General features: G+C 30.9%; 1 protein-coding gene across 1 annotated transcript; it reads right to left on the reverse strand.

The window, feature by feature from the left end:
• Positions 1–272: 272 nt before the first annotated feature.
• LOC149514982 (disease resistance protein RPV1-like) lies at positions 273–11,296 on the reverse strand. The gene is made up of 7 exons (XM_089742876.1): positions 10,767–11,296; positions 3,811–4,954; positions 3,356–3,706; positions 2,376–3,257; positions 1,823–2,269; positions 1,203–1,333; positions 273–1,100 (listed from the first exon to the last, which is right to left on the reverse strand). The coding sequence occupies exons 1-5, from the start codon at positions 11,261–11,263 to the stop codon at positions 2,138–2,140; spliced, it is 3,006 nt and encodes a 1,001-aa protein (XP_089599002.1). The 5' UTR covers positions 11,264–11,296; the 3' UTR covers positions 273–1,100; positions 1,203–1,333; positions 1,823–2,137.
• Between the last annotated feature and the right edge of the window lie 7,140 nt (positions 11,297–18,436).

Raw genomic sequence — 18,436 nt, forward strand, 5'->3', positions numbered from 1 at the left:
GACTCCTACAGCAGGAAGAAGAAAATTCAAACGAATTCGTTTTCGCCATATATGTCTACCTTTGTTGGAAGAGTTATATAACAGGTACCAAATGTTGAATTTAACGAAATTTAAGAATTGTGGAGCTGAGGGCCGCAAACTGAAATACTTAGGACGTGTCCGCTAATCATGAAGCTGGGGGCCACAATAATTTTCCCAAGAGAATGAATAATTACTAGAATCAGTTTCGATTATTAAGGCATAGGAATGTAAATATTGAGAATCCAAAAACATTGTCACAACAACCTCCAAATTTGCTATAAATTATGCTTTTGGTTGAACTCATCAAGAACTCCATCAGACCACTACCCCACTTACAGAACCATCAACTTTGAACTTTAATACACCAAAAGGAAGGGACTCATTGCAAGGTTTCTTTATGGATGAACAAAAATATCAATATCATTAGCATACATGAAAAAAAAAAACTCAGAGATGAGGATAAGACAGAAGGCCATTTTCCTTTACGCCAACCAAGCCAAGCGAGTTCCGATTGAACCAAAGAATTGATTAATCCTATATATTAATCACTCTTTGACTAAACTCTGCATCCTATACAAGTTTCTTTGGGATTTGAAGAAAGTATGAACAAAAGGCATAGAAAATAAACTAGAACATTTGCTCATCCATCGCAACTGATCAAGAGAGTTGCACTTGTCATCTGGCTCATAATCATATACGAGGTCAATACCGGATTCCATCACACATAAATCCGAAAGCACCGTAAGGCTAATATGATCACCAGCTTCTAGTTCATTGCCCCTAAATTTCCAACTAGTTAACCAATTTATGCAATTCTTGGTTTCAGGAATTCCAATAAAATGTTTAGAATAGGTCCACTTTGTACCTTTGGTCTCGTTCACGAGTTCAATTCGTGGCAAAAATTCAAATGTTTCATCATTGTGGGCAGCAAGAATGAAAATCGATTTTACCCAGCTAATCTTTTGCCTAGAGTTTGGGGGCACTGTAATTGAAACCTTAGACGGCCTGCCAATCCCAAGCAATGGAAGATTATTAACAAAAGGATCAGCAGCTTGAATTAGGACACAATCCCGTAATACCTGTAGCATTGGATTATAAAACAAGTTATAAACAAAGGAAAACAAAAAAAAATAAATAGTGGTAATATATAAAGTGAAAAACTTGGAAAGTGAAAAGGGAACCTGAGGGGAAGCAATCATTTCTGATTCATTTGAATAATTGCAAATTTGCACTTTAGCATTATCATAGGAGTCCAAACTTAGTAAGTCTTCAGTTAGGTCCAACTCGATATTTCTTGTTACATGTTCATTGCCTGAAAGATGTGATAAATAATGTATTGTTGACATATCAACATTAAAGATAATCAAGTATTATACATATCCAAATGTTAATTCTAAAACTGTTAAAAGATATTGATTTAGATATCCGTAATTTTATTATCACTAAAGTAAGCTGTATGAACCACTCGCATTAATGTATAATCAATTATCCTTCATCTTTATATAAAACTATGAATTTCAAAAATATTAAAAAAGTGGTTTGTATAGATATACAGTTGAAAATTCAACCTGAAATTATATAATCTTATTTATGATTATATTGTTCAAACACAGTACTCCTCATATATCTTATACTTAGGACATTTTTTCCTTTCCTTTTCCTTCTGTAAAAAGAAAAAAAATAATAGTTCGTTGCAGTCAACAGATAAAAGCTAAAATTAAAATTAAAATGTTAAATACTGTCAATTTGGATAAAAAAATGAAAACAGATTAATTAGTATTCCTTACCGTCATACTCATACCTGAAATATAGTGTGGAAAATCATATTCATCTCTGATGTTGTTTTTTGATTCACATGTAACACCAAATTCTCTAACGTTGAAATGAAAATTTGATACTGTGCAGCTCACAAAATCGCCACCTTCCAACTGGAAGCCCGTTGTTGGCCAATGGATTAACCATAACATTGTTTTATTGTTGGTTTCAGGAATTCCAATGAAATTAGAGAAATACCCCCGCATGATCTCCTTGGTTTCATTAAAAACAAAAAGACTTGGTTGATATTCGGAAATTTGATCAGTAACAAGAGAAAAAACGATGCATAAGTTGAAGCAACTTATCTTTTCACCAGGATGAGATGGTGCTGGTACGGAAAAACGATCCGAGACCCTTTAGTACGATGCTCAAACCAGATTGGAACTTCACTTCCTATAATAAATGTACTAGTTATACCACATTCATGTATTACCTGATCCATCAAAATCGTTAGTTAATTAGGAATATATTGATCAAGTAATATAAGCAAACAAACGATGACAAAGGATATAAAATCTTAAGAGAGATGGGGAAAAGACCTGTGGGGTGGCAACTATTTTTGTGTCTGTTAGGTAGTTAAAAAGTTGCACTTTATTGCCATCAATAGAATCAATGTTGAATATGTTTTTAATCTGTTCCACTTCAAAGTTTTCAGTTGGTTCCAACTTGAACACGCCTTCAACCTCAGCTAGCTTTTCACACCCCAAAATAATACATCTTTTCCAAGACATTAGACATTGTGAACTTGAAAGCACGTGCGTTAATGGAGACGATGACACGTAAATCCCAACGACTGGACTGAATATTGGAAGCTTTGGAATCAGATGGAGCTCTGAGCAAGAAGTCAGTAGAAGTTCATCAAGCTTCGTAAGGCTACTAATGCTCTTAGGCAGGCTATGGATTGGATTTTTACTTAAATTTAAAGAGTTCAAGGAAGGTAAATTGCTAAAATCATTGGGAATGACATCAGCAGATAGTTTGCAACTTTCAAGACTCAACTTTACCAAAAAGCATGGTAAAGATGCCCAAAATAAACCCAATTCTTTGCTTCTTTTCAGTGATAGCCAAGACATCCACGATTTTGATTGACATATGGCGGTTTCATTTAAATTAAGCACCCTTAATGATTTCATATTTTCCAACTCTCTAGGAATATCATCAAGTCTTGAGCAACCGGATAGAATAAGCTCTTCAAGAGACAATAGCAAACCAATTGTCTTTGGAAGTTTCATAAGGTTTTTGCAACCTCTAAGGCTTAAAAACGTAAGTTTCTTTAGCTCACCAATGGATTCATCAACCTCAATTAACTTTATGCAATCTCTGAGCATCAACTTCTCAAGACTTGGGAGTCCTAAAAAGTTTGGGGTTTTGAGAAGGCCATGTGAATGATTTAGATTAAGGATCTTCAAATTTGGAAGACACTGTAAAAAAGAAAAAAAAAAACTCTTTTTACAAATGTGTTATTGCTTCCAAAAGAAAAAAAAAAGAAAGAGAAATTAGTGGTTGTCACTTATCATACCTCAGTATCCTTCCAAAAATATTTTAGGTTACTGTTGCGCATGTCAAGAACAAGTAGCCTCTTAATATCAAAATCCGTTGGAAGAGATTGTAGAGGAAATCCATGCCAGCGCAACCATATTAAACCTTTGGGGAAGTCTTTGAAGTCTCCTTTAAGTTTTACATAATCTAACTGGAGTAGTTTAAGTCTCTGCATCTTTGCAAATGCTTCAGTTTCTATATCAACCTCATTTGACATGACAAATCGATATTTTGAATGCTTTGCAAAATGTAGACCTGTAGTTGTCCTTCTAGACTTGTTTTCTAGCAATCCTTGAAGGTCAACAGTGAGAGACTTAATTGTTTTGGAACCCTGGATCAGAAAGAGTATCTTAAAAAAAATTAAAAAAAAATAGTTGTATGATAAAAGTTAAAAACATACATACAAGAAACAAGTAGATTAAAATAAAGTCTTACAATTTTTTCTCTTATTACATTGAGTGCATCCTTATCCCACAACCTGCTGCGTTTTCCAGGATCAAAAGATTCTTGGCGAATAATTTCCTTTCCCATATCTCTAACCATTTGATGCATCATTAGCTTGTTTTTTTCATTAACAATTAGGAGAGATCTACCTATGAGATTTTCAATTCCAACTATTGTATAGAAACCACAACCATCTAGAATTGTAATTGCATAATCTCTATCCTTCCCAATGAATAAGCAAGCTATATCAAGGAATAAATTTTTATCATGATCATCTTGAAGGGAATCATAGCTTACTCTTAGAATCTTTTGAATTTTGCTATCAGGGATTGCTTCCAATTTCTCCAATACAATTTTCCATACACTCGTACTTGTGCCAGAGAGAGAAGAACCCAAAACTTGAATAGCTAATGGAAGCCCACCGCAGTATTTAACTATATCACTTGCGTACTCCATAAAACTCTCAGTGATAGAGTTGTGGCCGAAGGCATACCAGTTAAAAAGTTGAAGTGATTCATTGAAAGCTAATTCTTTTACTTCAAATACTTTGCGTAAGTCTCCATAACCGGATGATGCTTTCAAATCAAACATCTGGGTAATAAAAGGACCAATTAGCAGATGTCGACGCCTGCTAGTTAGGATGATTTTACTTCTTGGAAAAACGGGTATTTGCATTCCAATTATTTTAGTTATGTTTTCCAAATCATCAACATCATCAAGAACAATAAGAACTCTTCTACAACATACAGCTTCTTTGATCTTAAGAATTTCATCATCTGCATTGTAGATTTTGTTTGCTTTCCCCTTAAGGATATCTGAAATAAGTTGTCTTTGCAAACGAACCAAGCCATTGCGCTCTTGAGTTGTTTCTCTAACATTAGCAAGGAAACTGTAACCTTCAAATCTTTGGATGTTTTGATTGAAAACAACTTTGGCAATGGTTGTCTTCCCAATCCCTCCAATTCCACAAATTGTTGCAATGCCAGTGTTATTTGATCCATCTTCTTCTATCCACTGATTAATACGTGCCACAAGAGAATCTATTCCAACTAAATAAGAAGGGACATATAAAGCAATGTGATGGAGTTTATGTTGAATCTGCTTAATAATATCTTGAATGAATTGTGACTCATGGCTACAAATTTTAAAAGACAAATGTTTAGTTATTCAAAATATATGATCAAGCTATTACATTTAAAAATATTAAAAAACAAACAACATAAATTAATAAAGCAATGTAAATTTTAATGAATCTTACATAAGATGACAATTGAACTTGAAATTTAAAAGTCTTATAACCTTCTCCTCATGACAGTCTAAGAAAAGTTTGCTGGTTTCAACAATATTACATTTTTATCCTTAGTCATTATAACTTTTTTCTTCTTGTGAAATTTGTTGTGGAATAATATATGATATACTAATAGGAATGTGAACTCAAAAGTTTCTAAAGGCAATAATAAATATGTTATTAATGCAATTAATGCAATTAATACAAACCCAAGATGCTAATAACTTACTAAGCATAGAGCCAAGAAACTAACCCAATGGCTAATGAATTGTCCCAACAAAATCCTAGACAATCGAAGAGCTGAGAACATTTAAAAAAAAAAAAAACATAGATGCAAAACCCAAGTGAGAAGCACCTATAAAAGAAACCACAACATTTTGCTAGACTAAAATACAAAAAAAATAAAATTTTAATAATATCATTCGACTTCCAATTTTTTTTTATCAATAGCATCAGAAACACATCTAGCTATGGTCATGATCTCCCTTTCCTCCCATTCCTGTTCTATAAGTTTATTGATAATTACACATTTTCATCTACAAAGTATTTATGTTTAATAAGATTCAAATATCGGGGCAATAGTGGCATGGGCAACCATTTGCGGTAGCGATATGGTCGGCCACCATTATTAAACCAAAATCGGGTGCTTTTAACATTCACGTCCATTTCGGCAACAAAAAAATGCCGTATCGACAAAAAACAACAATAGCTGGACGCAATTGGGCCAATTTACATTTTTTTCATAAGTTGATGAGAAAAAAAATTGTTTTTTCATCAACAAACATTAAAATTTCAATAAAATTAACAAAATAAATCCCCCAAAGAACAGAAAAGAAAGCCTAGATTTACAGCAATTCAATAAAAAATCTACGTCAATCAAAGATCAAGAAGAAATAATTGAAAGCAAGTAATAACAAAAAGCTTAAAATTATTATTATTTTTTGTTTAAGTTTCTGCAAATTTATGCTGTATAAGACTTAAGAAGAGCTGCAGCCTTGAGAATAAAATTTCATACTCTAAAATTTCAAAAACCCATCCATGAGCACTACATGGGCTTGGGTTTGGGGCTGTGGTGGTTGGATTAGAGAAGAAATGAAATGAGCCATGGCATTGATTGAGAGGAAGCCAGTTGACTGCCATGGTTGGTTTGAGTCGAGACAATGAAATTTTGAACGAGGGTCGTTCATTTGCACTTTTAATTGTAAAAAAGGTCAAAATGTACTATAAATCTTTTTATTTGTCGATTTTTAAGAATTTAATTCTTCAAGAATTATTTAAAAGAATTTAATTTTTATAATATTATTCTTTAAGGATTTTAATACAATCGTTAATAATATTATATTTATCTGACTAACGTGATGTTGACATGACATTTTTTATAATTTTTAACATTGTTAATATTAACATGTATTACAAATTCTGACAAGGTGAACTATCATTGTTTTTTTTTTATTATTTTATTTTAACATTGTTAATATTAACATGTATTACAATTCCTGACCAGGTGAAATACCATTGATTTTTTTCTTTAATAAAAGGATCTAAATTTTATTTTTATTCATTTCTTTCCTTTCCTCAGAAAAAACCCCCTTTTCTCTAAAAAAAGAAAAAAAAAACCAGTCACATATTATTCCAGAATCCAGTCGCCAACCGCCGCTTCTGCTGCCACTCCTTCGTTACTGGCTGCCGTCTTCGGTGGTCAAAAATCACCCAGAAGGCGAAAAAAAATTCCTTTCGACCTCCTTTACCCCGTTTTGGCCTCCCCTTTTCCTAAAACCTCCTTAAACTTCCTAGATTGCCCTTCAAAGTTTTCGGCCAAACCCTTTTTGTTGTTGTTTTTTGTTTTTTTTTTTTTTTTTTTTTTGGTTTTTGGTTGAGGATTGTTTTCTGGATTGTTTCGGTTTGACAGAGTTTTTTTTTTGGTCTTCTGGCAGAGCTTTCCCTTTTGATTCTCCCCTTTTGTGGTCGTGATCTTGAAGCTCAATTTATGGAGCTTGGTGGGGTACAACCGCACATTTTTTGGGCTTTACACCATGCTGTAAAGGGCGGTGGTGACAGTGGCAAGTGAATGGTGTGGAAAGTGTAAAGGGTTTCATGTTCGGGTCTTGTGGATTGGTAGCTTACGATGGCTGTATAGGCAGAGTGATGGTTCGGTTGTGTTGGGGATGAAGAGGGGGATTATGGTGGTGGGTCTCGGCTTTGGCAGGGGATGGTTTTTGGTCCTTTCCTTGTTGAGGTGCTTGCTTGTGGTTGGGGGTAGTTCTATGGTGAGTGAGGCGTTTGGCCAAGGGAGGTAGTAGGTTCAGCTGAAGGTGGCTGAAGGCTGGTGATGTTGGTTGCCAATCGGGTCTGGCAAGGAAATATGAGATGGTGTTCTAGGCTCAAGGGGATGGCTTCGGACAGTGCTGGGGTGGTGGGAGATGGGAAATGGGAGATATAGTGATGGGTTTCTGAATGCTATGAGTGGTTGTAAGACAATGAGTGGCATTGAAATTCTGGGCTTGATCGGACGGTGGCTGGCGGCGGGGAGTGGTGGCCAGCAACCGTATAGACACCGACAACGGTGACTGAAAATCGTTGAGAGAGAAGCAGAGACTTCTCTGATTCCTAGAGAGAGAAGTACAAGATGAAAGGAAGATGGAATTGTTAATGATGATTTGTATTTGTGTAGGTCATGTGGCAAGTATTTTAATCTACGTTAGCACCGAAAACAATAAGAATTAATGAAAATGCCATATCAGTAGTTACGTTAGTCATGGATAAAATTTAACACTGTCGATGATTGAATTAAAATCTTAAAAAATATATTACAAGGATTAAAAATTTTTAAATAATACTGAAGGAATTAAACTTTTAAAAATTGACGAGCACAGAAACTTATGGTACATTTCGACTTTGCAAGAAATATTTGGATGTGGTGAAAGGTTTGGTGGAGGTTAAGCTCAGTCAATGTTTGACCAATAAAAAATTAGAGATAGAAATAATGGGTTAAAATTGAGAAGTTTTGACAATTTGTTTTGATTTAGATTAATAAATTTAAGATTAAAGGGTTTAATGAAAATTTAGAAAGAATATTGTTTTATAATTTAGATAAAAATATTAAATGATTAATATATTAATTTCATTGTTCATTAACCTTGATTTTTATTAGGATTTTGTTACAGTTTTATTGTTTTGATATTTGTAAGTTGTTAAATTTCTAAATGCCAATATTAACTATAGTATGTCAAAAAATTAGAAGTAATTATATTTCATATAAACAAAAAAACATAGGTTGTAATTAACTACTTTAAAAATCATAAAAAAAAGTTTTATGATTATAATTATAATTACTAAATTTGATAAAAAATCATGCAAATTTGAAAAAATTTTATGACCATGATGATATTTACTATCTCTGTAACCATGATAAATGCAATGAAATGCAACAAAAAACATGTTGACAGCCCTATTTTAAAACTATAGATTAATTATTGATAGCTTCGACTCTGAAAAAAATTCTCATTCATATACTGTCATTAGAAATACAAATATCATCTTTAGTGATTATGGAGGGCTAGGAACACGAATATTAACAATAGTGTGGGTCTTCTTTCTACTCCAATTAAAGTTTTTATGTTTCTTCATCTTTCTAAGATTTTTCAACTTATTCTTGTTGATAGATTATTGGTACTCATCATCATGCTCGTTATTAACATCACGGTCTTCATCTTTACCATCAACAACATCATTATCACAATAAAATTCAGCATATAAATTCAAAAAATTGGGGTGGATCAAAATCATCCATCCATAGAAATCTTCTCAACACTTCTAATGTTATCCAGTTGAAGCATACCATTATTGCTGCAAAACTCATCTGACAATTCTTTTTCAAGGGTTTCTTACACTGCACACGTCTGGATTAACCAATAAATACTACTTTGATTTAGGATTGCATTGGTATCCTCTTAAGATTCATTAATACTTAAAGATTTATTATAATCCTTCAGAAGAAAAGGATTGATCTACATGTTTTTCAAATTCTTCATTCGAACAATAATTAAAGTTTGGGAAATAAAGATAAATATGAGTCCAAGTGAATTTTGAAAACAACCTAAAAGAATGATTGGACTGATCACCTATAGACAGCTCAACTTAAGGACTCTCATTGAATCTGATCGTTATTAAGCAAAGTGTTATTATGATAAGAATGTTGAAATTTCTATATCTAAAAGTTAATATATGAATGTAAAAATCTTGAAAATTTGAAAAAAAAAATCTCTTAACAAATAGTTATTTTATTTGGAAATAATATATAATAAGTTTAGATTTTGTTAAAATTCTATTGGTCAATGAATTATTTGGAAATTAAGTTTATTTAATTAATTGATAGAAGCTTTTAGTAAATAAAAATTTTTGATGAAAAAGTAATTGACTCGATATGTATGAAGTATGTCCTAAGCATTAGAATTTTAAGAAAGATGTAATTTTTATATGATCTCTAAGTGAGAGATTTTTTTGTAAAAGATTAATGAGGTTGTAAGTATGTGAGAAAGATTTGGGGAAATGTTAGGTTTAGTGGGATAAACAATATTCCATTGATTTAGACATTAATAGGTATGAAGACTAAGTTTGTTTCAAGGTTCGAAATGTTTGTTTATTGGTGTTATGTATTTTTTGTAATTTTTATACTTATGGTAAAATTTTTTTAAGCGAATGTTAGCAATGAGTATCAAACCACTTTAAATATTAAATTTTGTGAGTAATTTTATTTTATGTTGATTTTGTTATAAAATACATTTATATTTGAAAATCGCAACAATATATTTATTTAATTTTAATTATAAATATTTAAAATATTAAAATATTGATATAAAATCACGAATAAATAGACAGAGATTAGTTTTGATTATTAAAAATAGGCTTGGTAGGCTTGTCTCATGAACAAAACAGCTTTGCAAATAAATAGAAAGAGAAGATACAAGAAAGACAAACATATTCTATCAAGATAAAACAAAGAAAAAAAGAAAAACAAACATATAGAGACACATACACACACATGAATTTTATACTACCCGCAAAAAATTTTTTTTTTGAAATACTAACCACTTAGATTAATATTAAGCAAAAAGAATTTTAAAATGTGAGATAAAATGATTAACTACATTAAACAATCTAAACTTATGCATAACGTAAATAGTTGAATTAGTATTAAAGATCGGTAAAATCATGAAAATTTTAAATAAAAAAAAATTACAACATATTAAAAAGGATATATTAATAATATTAGTTTTACTATTCCAGAAAATTAGGATTTGAGTTCCATATCTTAAACTTTTATGGTTATCACTTACTCAATTTTCAATTAAACTTGAAAATCTTTTATATGTTTTTTTCTCTCCTAAATAATTATACCTTTAGTATACCTTTTTTTAAATATATTCAAGTAGTATACAACAATTAGAATTGCAACTTTTTCGATTTTCTCTTCTTCTGAAATTATTTAATTAGTTAATAAATTTGTTTCTAACTTTTTCACTACTGATTATATACATAGACGACAGAATTAATATCATGAAATAATGGCCAATTGGGCATATAAATTAGCAACTTATAAGAAAGGAGTATGCAACGTAGCATGGAACTTGATTAATTATATATATATATATATATGTACCTATCTTGTAGAACCATGCTTTCAAAATCCGCAACTTCTTTTAAAGCAACCCTCCATCTTTGTACCATGTCCATTTCAGACTTGAAGCTCTCTTCATGTTTAGCAAACGCTTCTGCATAACTTCCTGTTTGCTTCTTGACTTGGGTTGGATTGACATCGTAGAAAATAGGCAGAACAATGTGTTGAGAGGATTTCTTACGTTCCAGTATATTTACAAGTTCACTAAGGCACCATGTTGACGCAGCATAATTCTTTGAAAAGACAATGATAGAAATTTTTGATTCATGTAGAATCGCCTTTTCAATTTCATCTTTTATATTCTTCCCTCTTTCGATGTTTTCATCATCCCTAAATGTGTGAATCCCTGCTTGTATCAATGCCGTGTAAAGATGATCTGTGAAATTTTTGCGCGTATCTGTACCTCTGAAACTCAAGAATACATGATAAGTACCTCGAGAAATTGAGGTAGAGGCTTCATGAATCATCGAAACAGCCATTGAAAAAAATCCTACAAGAGAGTCAAGATTAATTGGTACCTGAAATAAAAGTAGAACAACTTAACTATAAGTTATCAAAGAGAAGAACGTAATAAGAAAAATGAAGTCCTATTATATTTATATATAACAAAGTCTTGGTATTTTTTTTTTTTGGAACTCTTTAATGATATTTTATGGAAACAAAACTAGAAAGCAATAAATGAAATAAAAAAATTTTCGATCTCAGACGTCAGACCAAGACTTTTGCCCTTTTTTTTCAATATTCCCAATGACTTTGCTTTTCTTTTTCTTGACATGAACATAACTTATAAATTTTCAAATGGGTGGGATCCATATACTTTTGCCGTTCTCTTATTCCACACCAGTTTATACGAAAAAGAAAATAAAGTAAGGTGAGTCAATCCCTCCACCAGACCACAACTAGGAGAAGAAAATTGAAACAAATTTATTTTCTAGACGTCCACGGTCCACCTAATTTATTGGAAAAAACGTCCACCTAAATTGAAAACATATTAATTCGCAAATAAATTTGTTTCAATTTTCTTCTCCCAGTTGTTTGATGAATTGCTTTGGACTAGTGGAGGGATTGGCCCGCCATAGATTGGAAATGTATTCTCTTGATTTTCTTTTTTGTATAAATTGGTGTGGAGTAAGAGACGGGCAAAAGTATTTAATTAATTTGGATCCACTCATTTGCAAAAGATAAATGATGTTCAGGTCAAGAAAAACAGAAGTAAAGTCATTGTCTGATATTGGAATATTGAAAAAAGGGAAAATGTCTAGGCCTGAGATTGGAATCTTTTTTGTTTTAATTTCACTTCTTGCTTTCGAGTTTTGTGTCCTTAATTAATAAGTAAAGAGTTAAAAAAAATCATACTAAGACTTGGTTATATATGATAGGACTTCAATTTTCTTGATTCTTTCTTTTGATAACGTAATTAAGTTGTACATTATTTTAGAGTTGTCTCATCCGCCAATCAATCTTATTCTCTTGTAGAATTCTTCTTCAATGACTGTTTCAATGGTCCATGAAGGCGGATGGAGTGTCCACCTCAATTTCTTGATGCACTTATTATATATTCTCGAGTTTTAGAGGTGTAGATATGCACAAGAATTTCACATATCACCTTTACACGGTATTGATGCAAGATGATGAAAAGGTCGAGAGAAGAAAGAATACAAAAGATGAAATTGCTAGAGTGATACTGCAAAGTCAAAAATTTTTTGTTGTTTAGCATTGTATTTAGTTGAAAAGTAGCTTTTGAATGCAAAAATTACTTTCAACAGAAATGCTAAACGAGTCTTTAATTTAGCATTTATGTTGTTGGTAAAAAAAATTTAAGAATTAGATTAAAACCAATATTTTCGGTTCTCTGCAAGGGTATTTAATGGTTAGAAATTCACTAGTGCAAAGTATTTTCTATCAAGCGCTTTATCTCATAGACTATTTGGCAATCACTATTGCGTCCCTAGAATTGGTGAGGCAAATAAATCTAAGTGACTCTTAGAGCACGCTTTGAAGCATTCTCAATTTAAATTTAGGTTCTAGAATGAAGTCCACTGGTGCTAGAAGACACAACAAGAAGACACATCTACAACAACCCTTGGACCGAGAGAAGATTGGTAAAGCTAAACAAGAATTTCAGGTTGTAAATTTATAACGTAAACAAACTTGTTAGACATTTGGGTTCAACATTTTCTCACTTTGTTATTAATAATGTTCTTTCAGGCCATATTTAATGACCCATTTATGCGTAACAGTGTCATCTTGGTGTTCGCCAAGATGCAGGAAATGGTATGGTTCTGTTAGTGGTTTTAGTCCTATCCTTTTACGTATATAGAACAATGGAAGTGGTATCTACTAGATGAACTATTGAGAACACACAAGTGCCTTTTTTTTAGTTGTTTGAAGTACAATCTCTTGGATATTTTAGTGTTGAAAATGGATTTTTGCCCTATCATCCGCTGCTTTTGGCTTCTGATGGATCCTCCTTTTTTTTGGTTAGTAAGTAAGTGTATTTTACTTTCTTACATGTTGGGCAAAAGCTATTACAACATCCAAGACATTGGAGTTATTCTAAAGTTTCAAACTGTAGTCCCTCATTTTGGCATGTACTTAGGGATCAGCAAAGATTAATGGAAGCAAAGAAACTGACATTTAATAGCACCTATGATTGTAACATATTAAAAGCACGGTAATATGGCATATGTTTATGTATATAAAATTCTGTTATTTATTTATGGTCTGTGTTCTTCAATATGGTTTGACATGTCTGCTTATCATAGTCATGTTGCATCTTGCCTTAGAATAAAGATTTAAGAACAAAACCTTGCCTCATTGTCCATTATTGATAAAACATGGCTTTCTTATACAGCCGCATGTTTGATGATTTCATTCATTGTTTTATCTTGTGTTCTTGGGTAACTTAATGTAAAGCCTCTTTAGAAACCCCTGATCCCTTTCAGTTTTTTTTTTAACATTAATAATTTGCCTGAAAAATATGTTTAAATTTTGACTCAATAAGATGTTCCTCAATGAATGCTTGTACGAATTATAAATCCTTAACCCTGGGTCCCTTAGACTGCCAAAGCTTCCTCTCCTCTCTTCTTCCCCTTAACATGTTGTAATTTGAAGAAGGTATCATTTCATCATTATCTGAAAAAGTAATTGCCTTAAAATTGACCTTCTGAGGCATAATGATGGAAAAAGAATATGAAAGTGCAACATGGCTGCTTTCCCTGGACTAAACATTATTGAATATTGCTTTTAGTTGGATGAAATTATGAAACATAAGAAGTCTTTTCACTTTCAGGTTTCTCTGCTAAGAAGCAAGCAACATACATATAAATGGACCAGGTTGTTGTGAGTGTATTCTTACTGCAGTTTGATTAAATTATATGGCCTGTTAGGAATAAATATTGCAGTCCTTACTTAGAATAATGCAGCATTTGAACCAACAGGACTGATTTAAGAGTGGTTCTTGTTATATTTGATCAGATTAGAGAGTAGTAGGATTTTCTTTTTCGGTCGGTGTCACTGGCTTGAACTGACTGGGCCAGAGTGTCGTTGATTGCAGTAGTTCATATGTTGTTGACTGCCACTGATGTCGACAGAAGGACATTGACACATGTATTAATAATTTAGCCTACAAGTTATTCATGTGATGTTAGCTTGTTTCTGTATGCTGCTATAGATAATTTGCATCAATAGTATCAAGTTGTTCATGTGATTTTAGGATCTTAGGACATGAACACAAAATTTGGCAACCTGTACTGTCTTGTATTTGTGTCAGACTTTTGTATGTTCCTAAGATACTATGATGCACTCTGTAAAGTATGCTATCACGGATATGTCTCTTTAAGTACTCTGTGCTATGCATCCTGCCACCTGTATTTTTCTAGATGTAACACAAATTTCTAGTTCCTTCTAGTTAACCTGCTTGTGCGTTCTGCCTTGTTGGATTGCCCAAGTTAAATTACGTGTAGGTTCTGTGGGAGATTATAGCCTCTGGGCTTCATTCTTAGAAATTGGGTTAAACAATGGATTGTCCAGAATTGGGAATTCCTTCGTGGCAATTAATGCTTACCCAAACAGAATATCCAAAAATGTATATGGATATTTAAAATTTTAAATGTTTATAAAAATACTTATTTGTGAAACTTTAGAAATGTGTCTTTTGAAGGTGATCAAGTTGTGCAGACTAAATTGTCTGGGATAGCATCCATTAGTTTACTGATAAAATAGGGGTAGAATGTTAATACAGCAATATGCCTCCTACTCGTTTTATTTGTATTCATTGTATCTGCTTAATGATGTAATGTGGAGATGTGTCTCTATTTCTTGTTTAACAATATCTAATGTTTTTAGCATTCATTATTTTAGATTTGTTTTTAATCTCCATAATTTGTCTAGTCTAGCTGTTATGTGGCAGATGAACAGGACTAGTTTTTCTTCTCTCTTCCTTCTTACTTGTTTTGATTGCTAATTCTCTTTTTTTTTTTTTTATCTCATTTTTGAGATCTTTGCTGCAAATGCTTTTCTGTTCATAGATGTTGAAAACGTGCAATTTTTTTTAAAGAAAAAAAAAATACAACATTAATTTTCACTTGGTAAAGTTGCTGTGACATTTACTTACTGAGAATGAATTTTATTGAGCATGAATTTTACATCCTGGCAGTTAAACGGGTATCTTACATTATTGGAAATATGCTAGGCAATCTTGGTTTTGTCCTAACCAAATATCCTTATTCATTGGGCTTTAGTTTATTTAATTTACTCTTTAGTAAACTTTTAGTGTACAGATTTTTAGATTTTGAAAGAAAAAGTAATTTGAAAAAAATAATATTAAAAGAGAATGTGTGATTTTTATTAAAAAATGTAAGATTTTTGTCTTCGAGAAATATATGAGTATCAATAAAATTTTTTGATCACACGTAAATAACATATGAATAAATAAATGGTTTATTTAAAATTTTATTTATTTAACTTGTAAATTGTTCATTTAATTTTATTAAATTATTTAAGTATTTTAGGTTTTATTGCATATATAATATATGTAATAATAAAATTTAAGAATTTTGAAAAATATTTCTTTTATATTTTCAACAAAAACTGTATTTTGTATCTTATAAATGTTGTCTTTATTGAATTTTTTAAAATTTATTTTTCATATTTTAAACAAATATTATATTTTATTTTAAAAATATCATCTTTACTGAATTTTAAAAAAGATTTTTATATTTTCAACAAATATTATGTTTTTTCTTGAAAACATCATTTTTATTGAATTTCGTAAAATAAATCTTTTTTCATATTTTCAATAAAAATCATATTTTTTATCTTAAAAATGTTATTTTTTTAATTTTAAAAAATATTTTGTTTTTCATATTTTTCATAATGACCGCGTTTCATCTCAAAAGTTTTTTTTATTGAATTTTGAAGATTAAATAAAAAGTCACATATAAAATTATTATGTTTTTAAGGTAAATAACATTGTCCATATAGTCTAAATATGCTATTAAGTGAAGATAAATAGGATCAAATTTTTACTTTCCCATCACAATTTTAAACAAAATTTTCAAGGAAATGAGAATTTTTTTATTTCCTTACTTTTCTCTTTTCGATACTATTGAAAATTTTAGAAAATCTCAATAATCACATTACATGAATAAATTAAAGAATCAAATTACAAAAAATAAAATTTTAATAAAAAATCATATATTTTTTTGAACTAAACATTCCTAGTTTATTTGTTTTTATCTGTTTATCTTTATTAACAATTAAGATGTCCTTGAATATTACTTATTTATTAAGATTAAGTGTATTTTTATTATATATTTATAATATACAATTATTGAATTGGATTAATCAAGCTAGGCTTGAGCCATAAATTTTAAAATCAAAGTTTGATTTGAATTTTAAATAGTTTTCATATTTTTGATCAAGCATTTTTAAAGAGTTTAATATTTTTGTTCAAATCTTTTCAAAAATCAAATATTTCTTTAAATTTAGATAGATAATCCAATAATTGGACGAATCTATTGAAAAATAATTTCAATATATGATTAGTACAATTTTATTTTTTTAACTCTTTAATTAATTTGTTTTAAAGGAAACAAAACTCGAAAGCAAAAGAAAGGAAATAAGAAAAATTCCAATCTCAAACATAGACTTCTGCCCATTTCTCAATATTCCAATCTCAATACTCTTTTCTCAAATGAGTGGGATTCAATTTTATTTTTGGTCGTCCATTACTCCACACCAATTTTTACGAAAAAGAAAATCGAGCAAATATATATTTCCAATCAGTTTGCGGGTCAAACACTCCACCCCACTCTTATGACAGGAAGAAGAAAGCTCAAACGAATTAATTTTCGCCATGTATATCTACCTTTGTTGGAAGAGTTATATAACAGGTACCAAATGTTAAATTCATCGAAATTGAAGAATTGTGGAGATGAAGGCCAAAAATTGAAACACTTAGGACGTGTCGGCTAATCAGTTTCGATTATTAAGGCATAGGAATAGAGATATTGAGAATCCAAAAACATTGTCACGACAGCCTCCAAATTTGCTATAAATTATGCTTTTGGTTGAACTATCAAGAACTCCATCAGACCCCTACCCCACTCACAGAACCATCAATTTTGAACTTTAATACACCAAAAGGAGGGGACTTTTTGGAAGGTTTCTATATCGATGAAGAGAAAATATCAATATCATTAGCATACATGAAAAAAGATCAGAGATGGAGGTAGGACAGAAGGCCATTTTCCTTTACGCCAACCAAGCCAAGAGAGTCCCTATTGAACCAAAAATTTGATTAATCCTATAAATTAATCACTTTTTGACTAAACTCTGCATCCTATACAAGTTTCTTTGGGATTTGAAGAAAGTATAAACAAAAGCCACAGAAAATAAACTAGAACATTTACTCATCCATGGCCTGAAAGATGTGATAAATAATGTGATCTTTATATATCAACGTTAATGATAATCAAGTATGATGTATATCCAAATGTTAATTCTAAAACTGTTAAAAGATATTGACTTAGATATCCTTAATTTTATTATCATTAAAATAAGTTGTATGAATCACTCGCATTAATATATAATCATCTTTCATTTTTATATAAAACTAAAACTGTGAATTTTAAAAATACTAAAATGTAGTTTGTATAGACATACAGTTGAAAATTCAACCTGAAATTATATAATCTTATTTATGATTATATTGTTCAAACACAGTAATCATATATCTTATAGTTAGGACATTTTTCTTTTTCTCTTCTTTTTTTTTCCTGTAAAAAGAAAAAAACTAATAGTTCATTGTAGTTAATAGATAAAAGCTAAAATTAAAATTAAAATGTTAAATACTCTCACTCTCGACAAAAAACTAAGAACAGATTAATTACTATTCGTTTTCATCATACTCGTACCTGGAATATAGCGAGGAAAGTCATATTCATATCTGATGTTGTTTTTTGATTCACATGCAACACCAAATTCTCTAACATTGAAATGAGAATGTGCCACTGTGCAGCTCACAAAATCACTACCTTCCACCAGGAAGCCCATTGTTGGCCAATGGATTAACCATAACATTGTGTTATTGTTGGTTTCAGGAATTCCAATGAAATTAGAGAAATAACGCCGCATGATCTTCTTGGTCT

The sequence above is a fragment of the Durio zibethinus genome, chromosome 14, assembly GCF_047325235.1.
Source record: "Durio zibethinus cultivar Kanyao isolate XHJ-2024 chromosome 14, ASM4732523v1, whole genome shotgun sequence".
NCBI classification, from domain to species: Eukaryota; Viridiplantae; Streptophyta; class Magnoliopsida; order Malvales; family Malvaceae; genus Durio; species Durio zibethinus.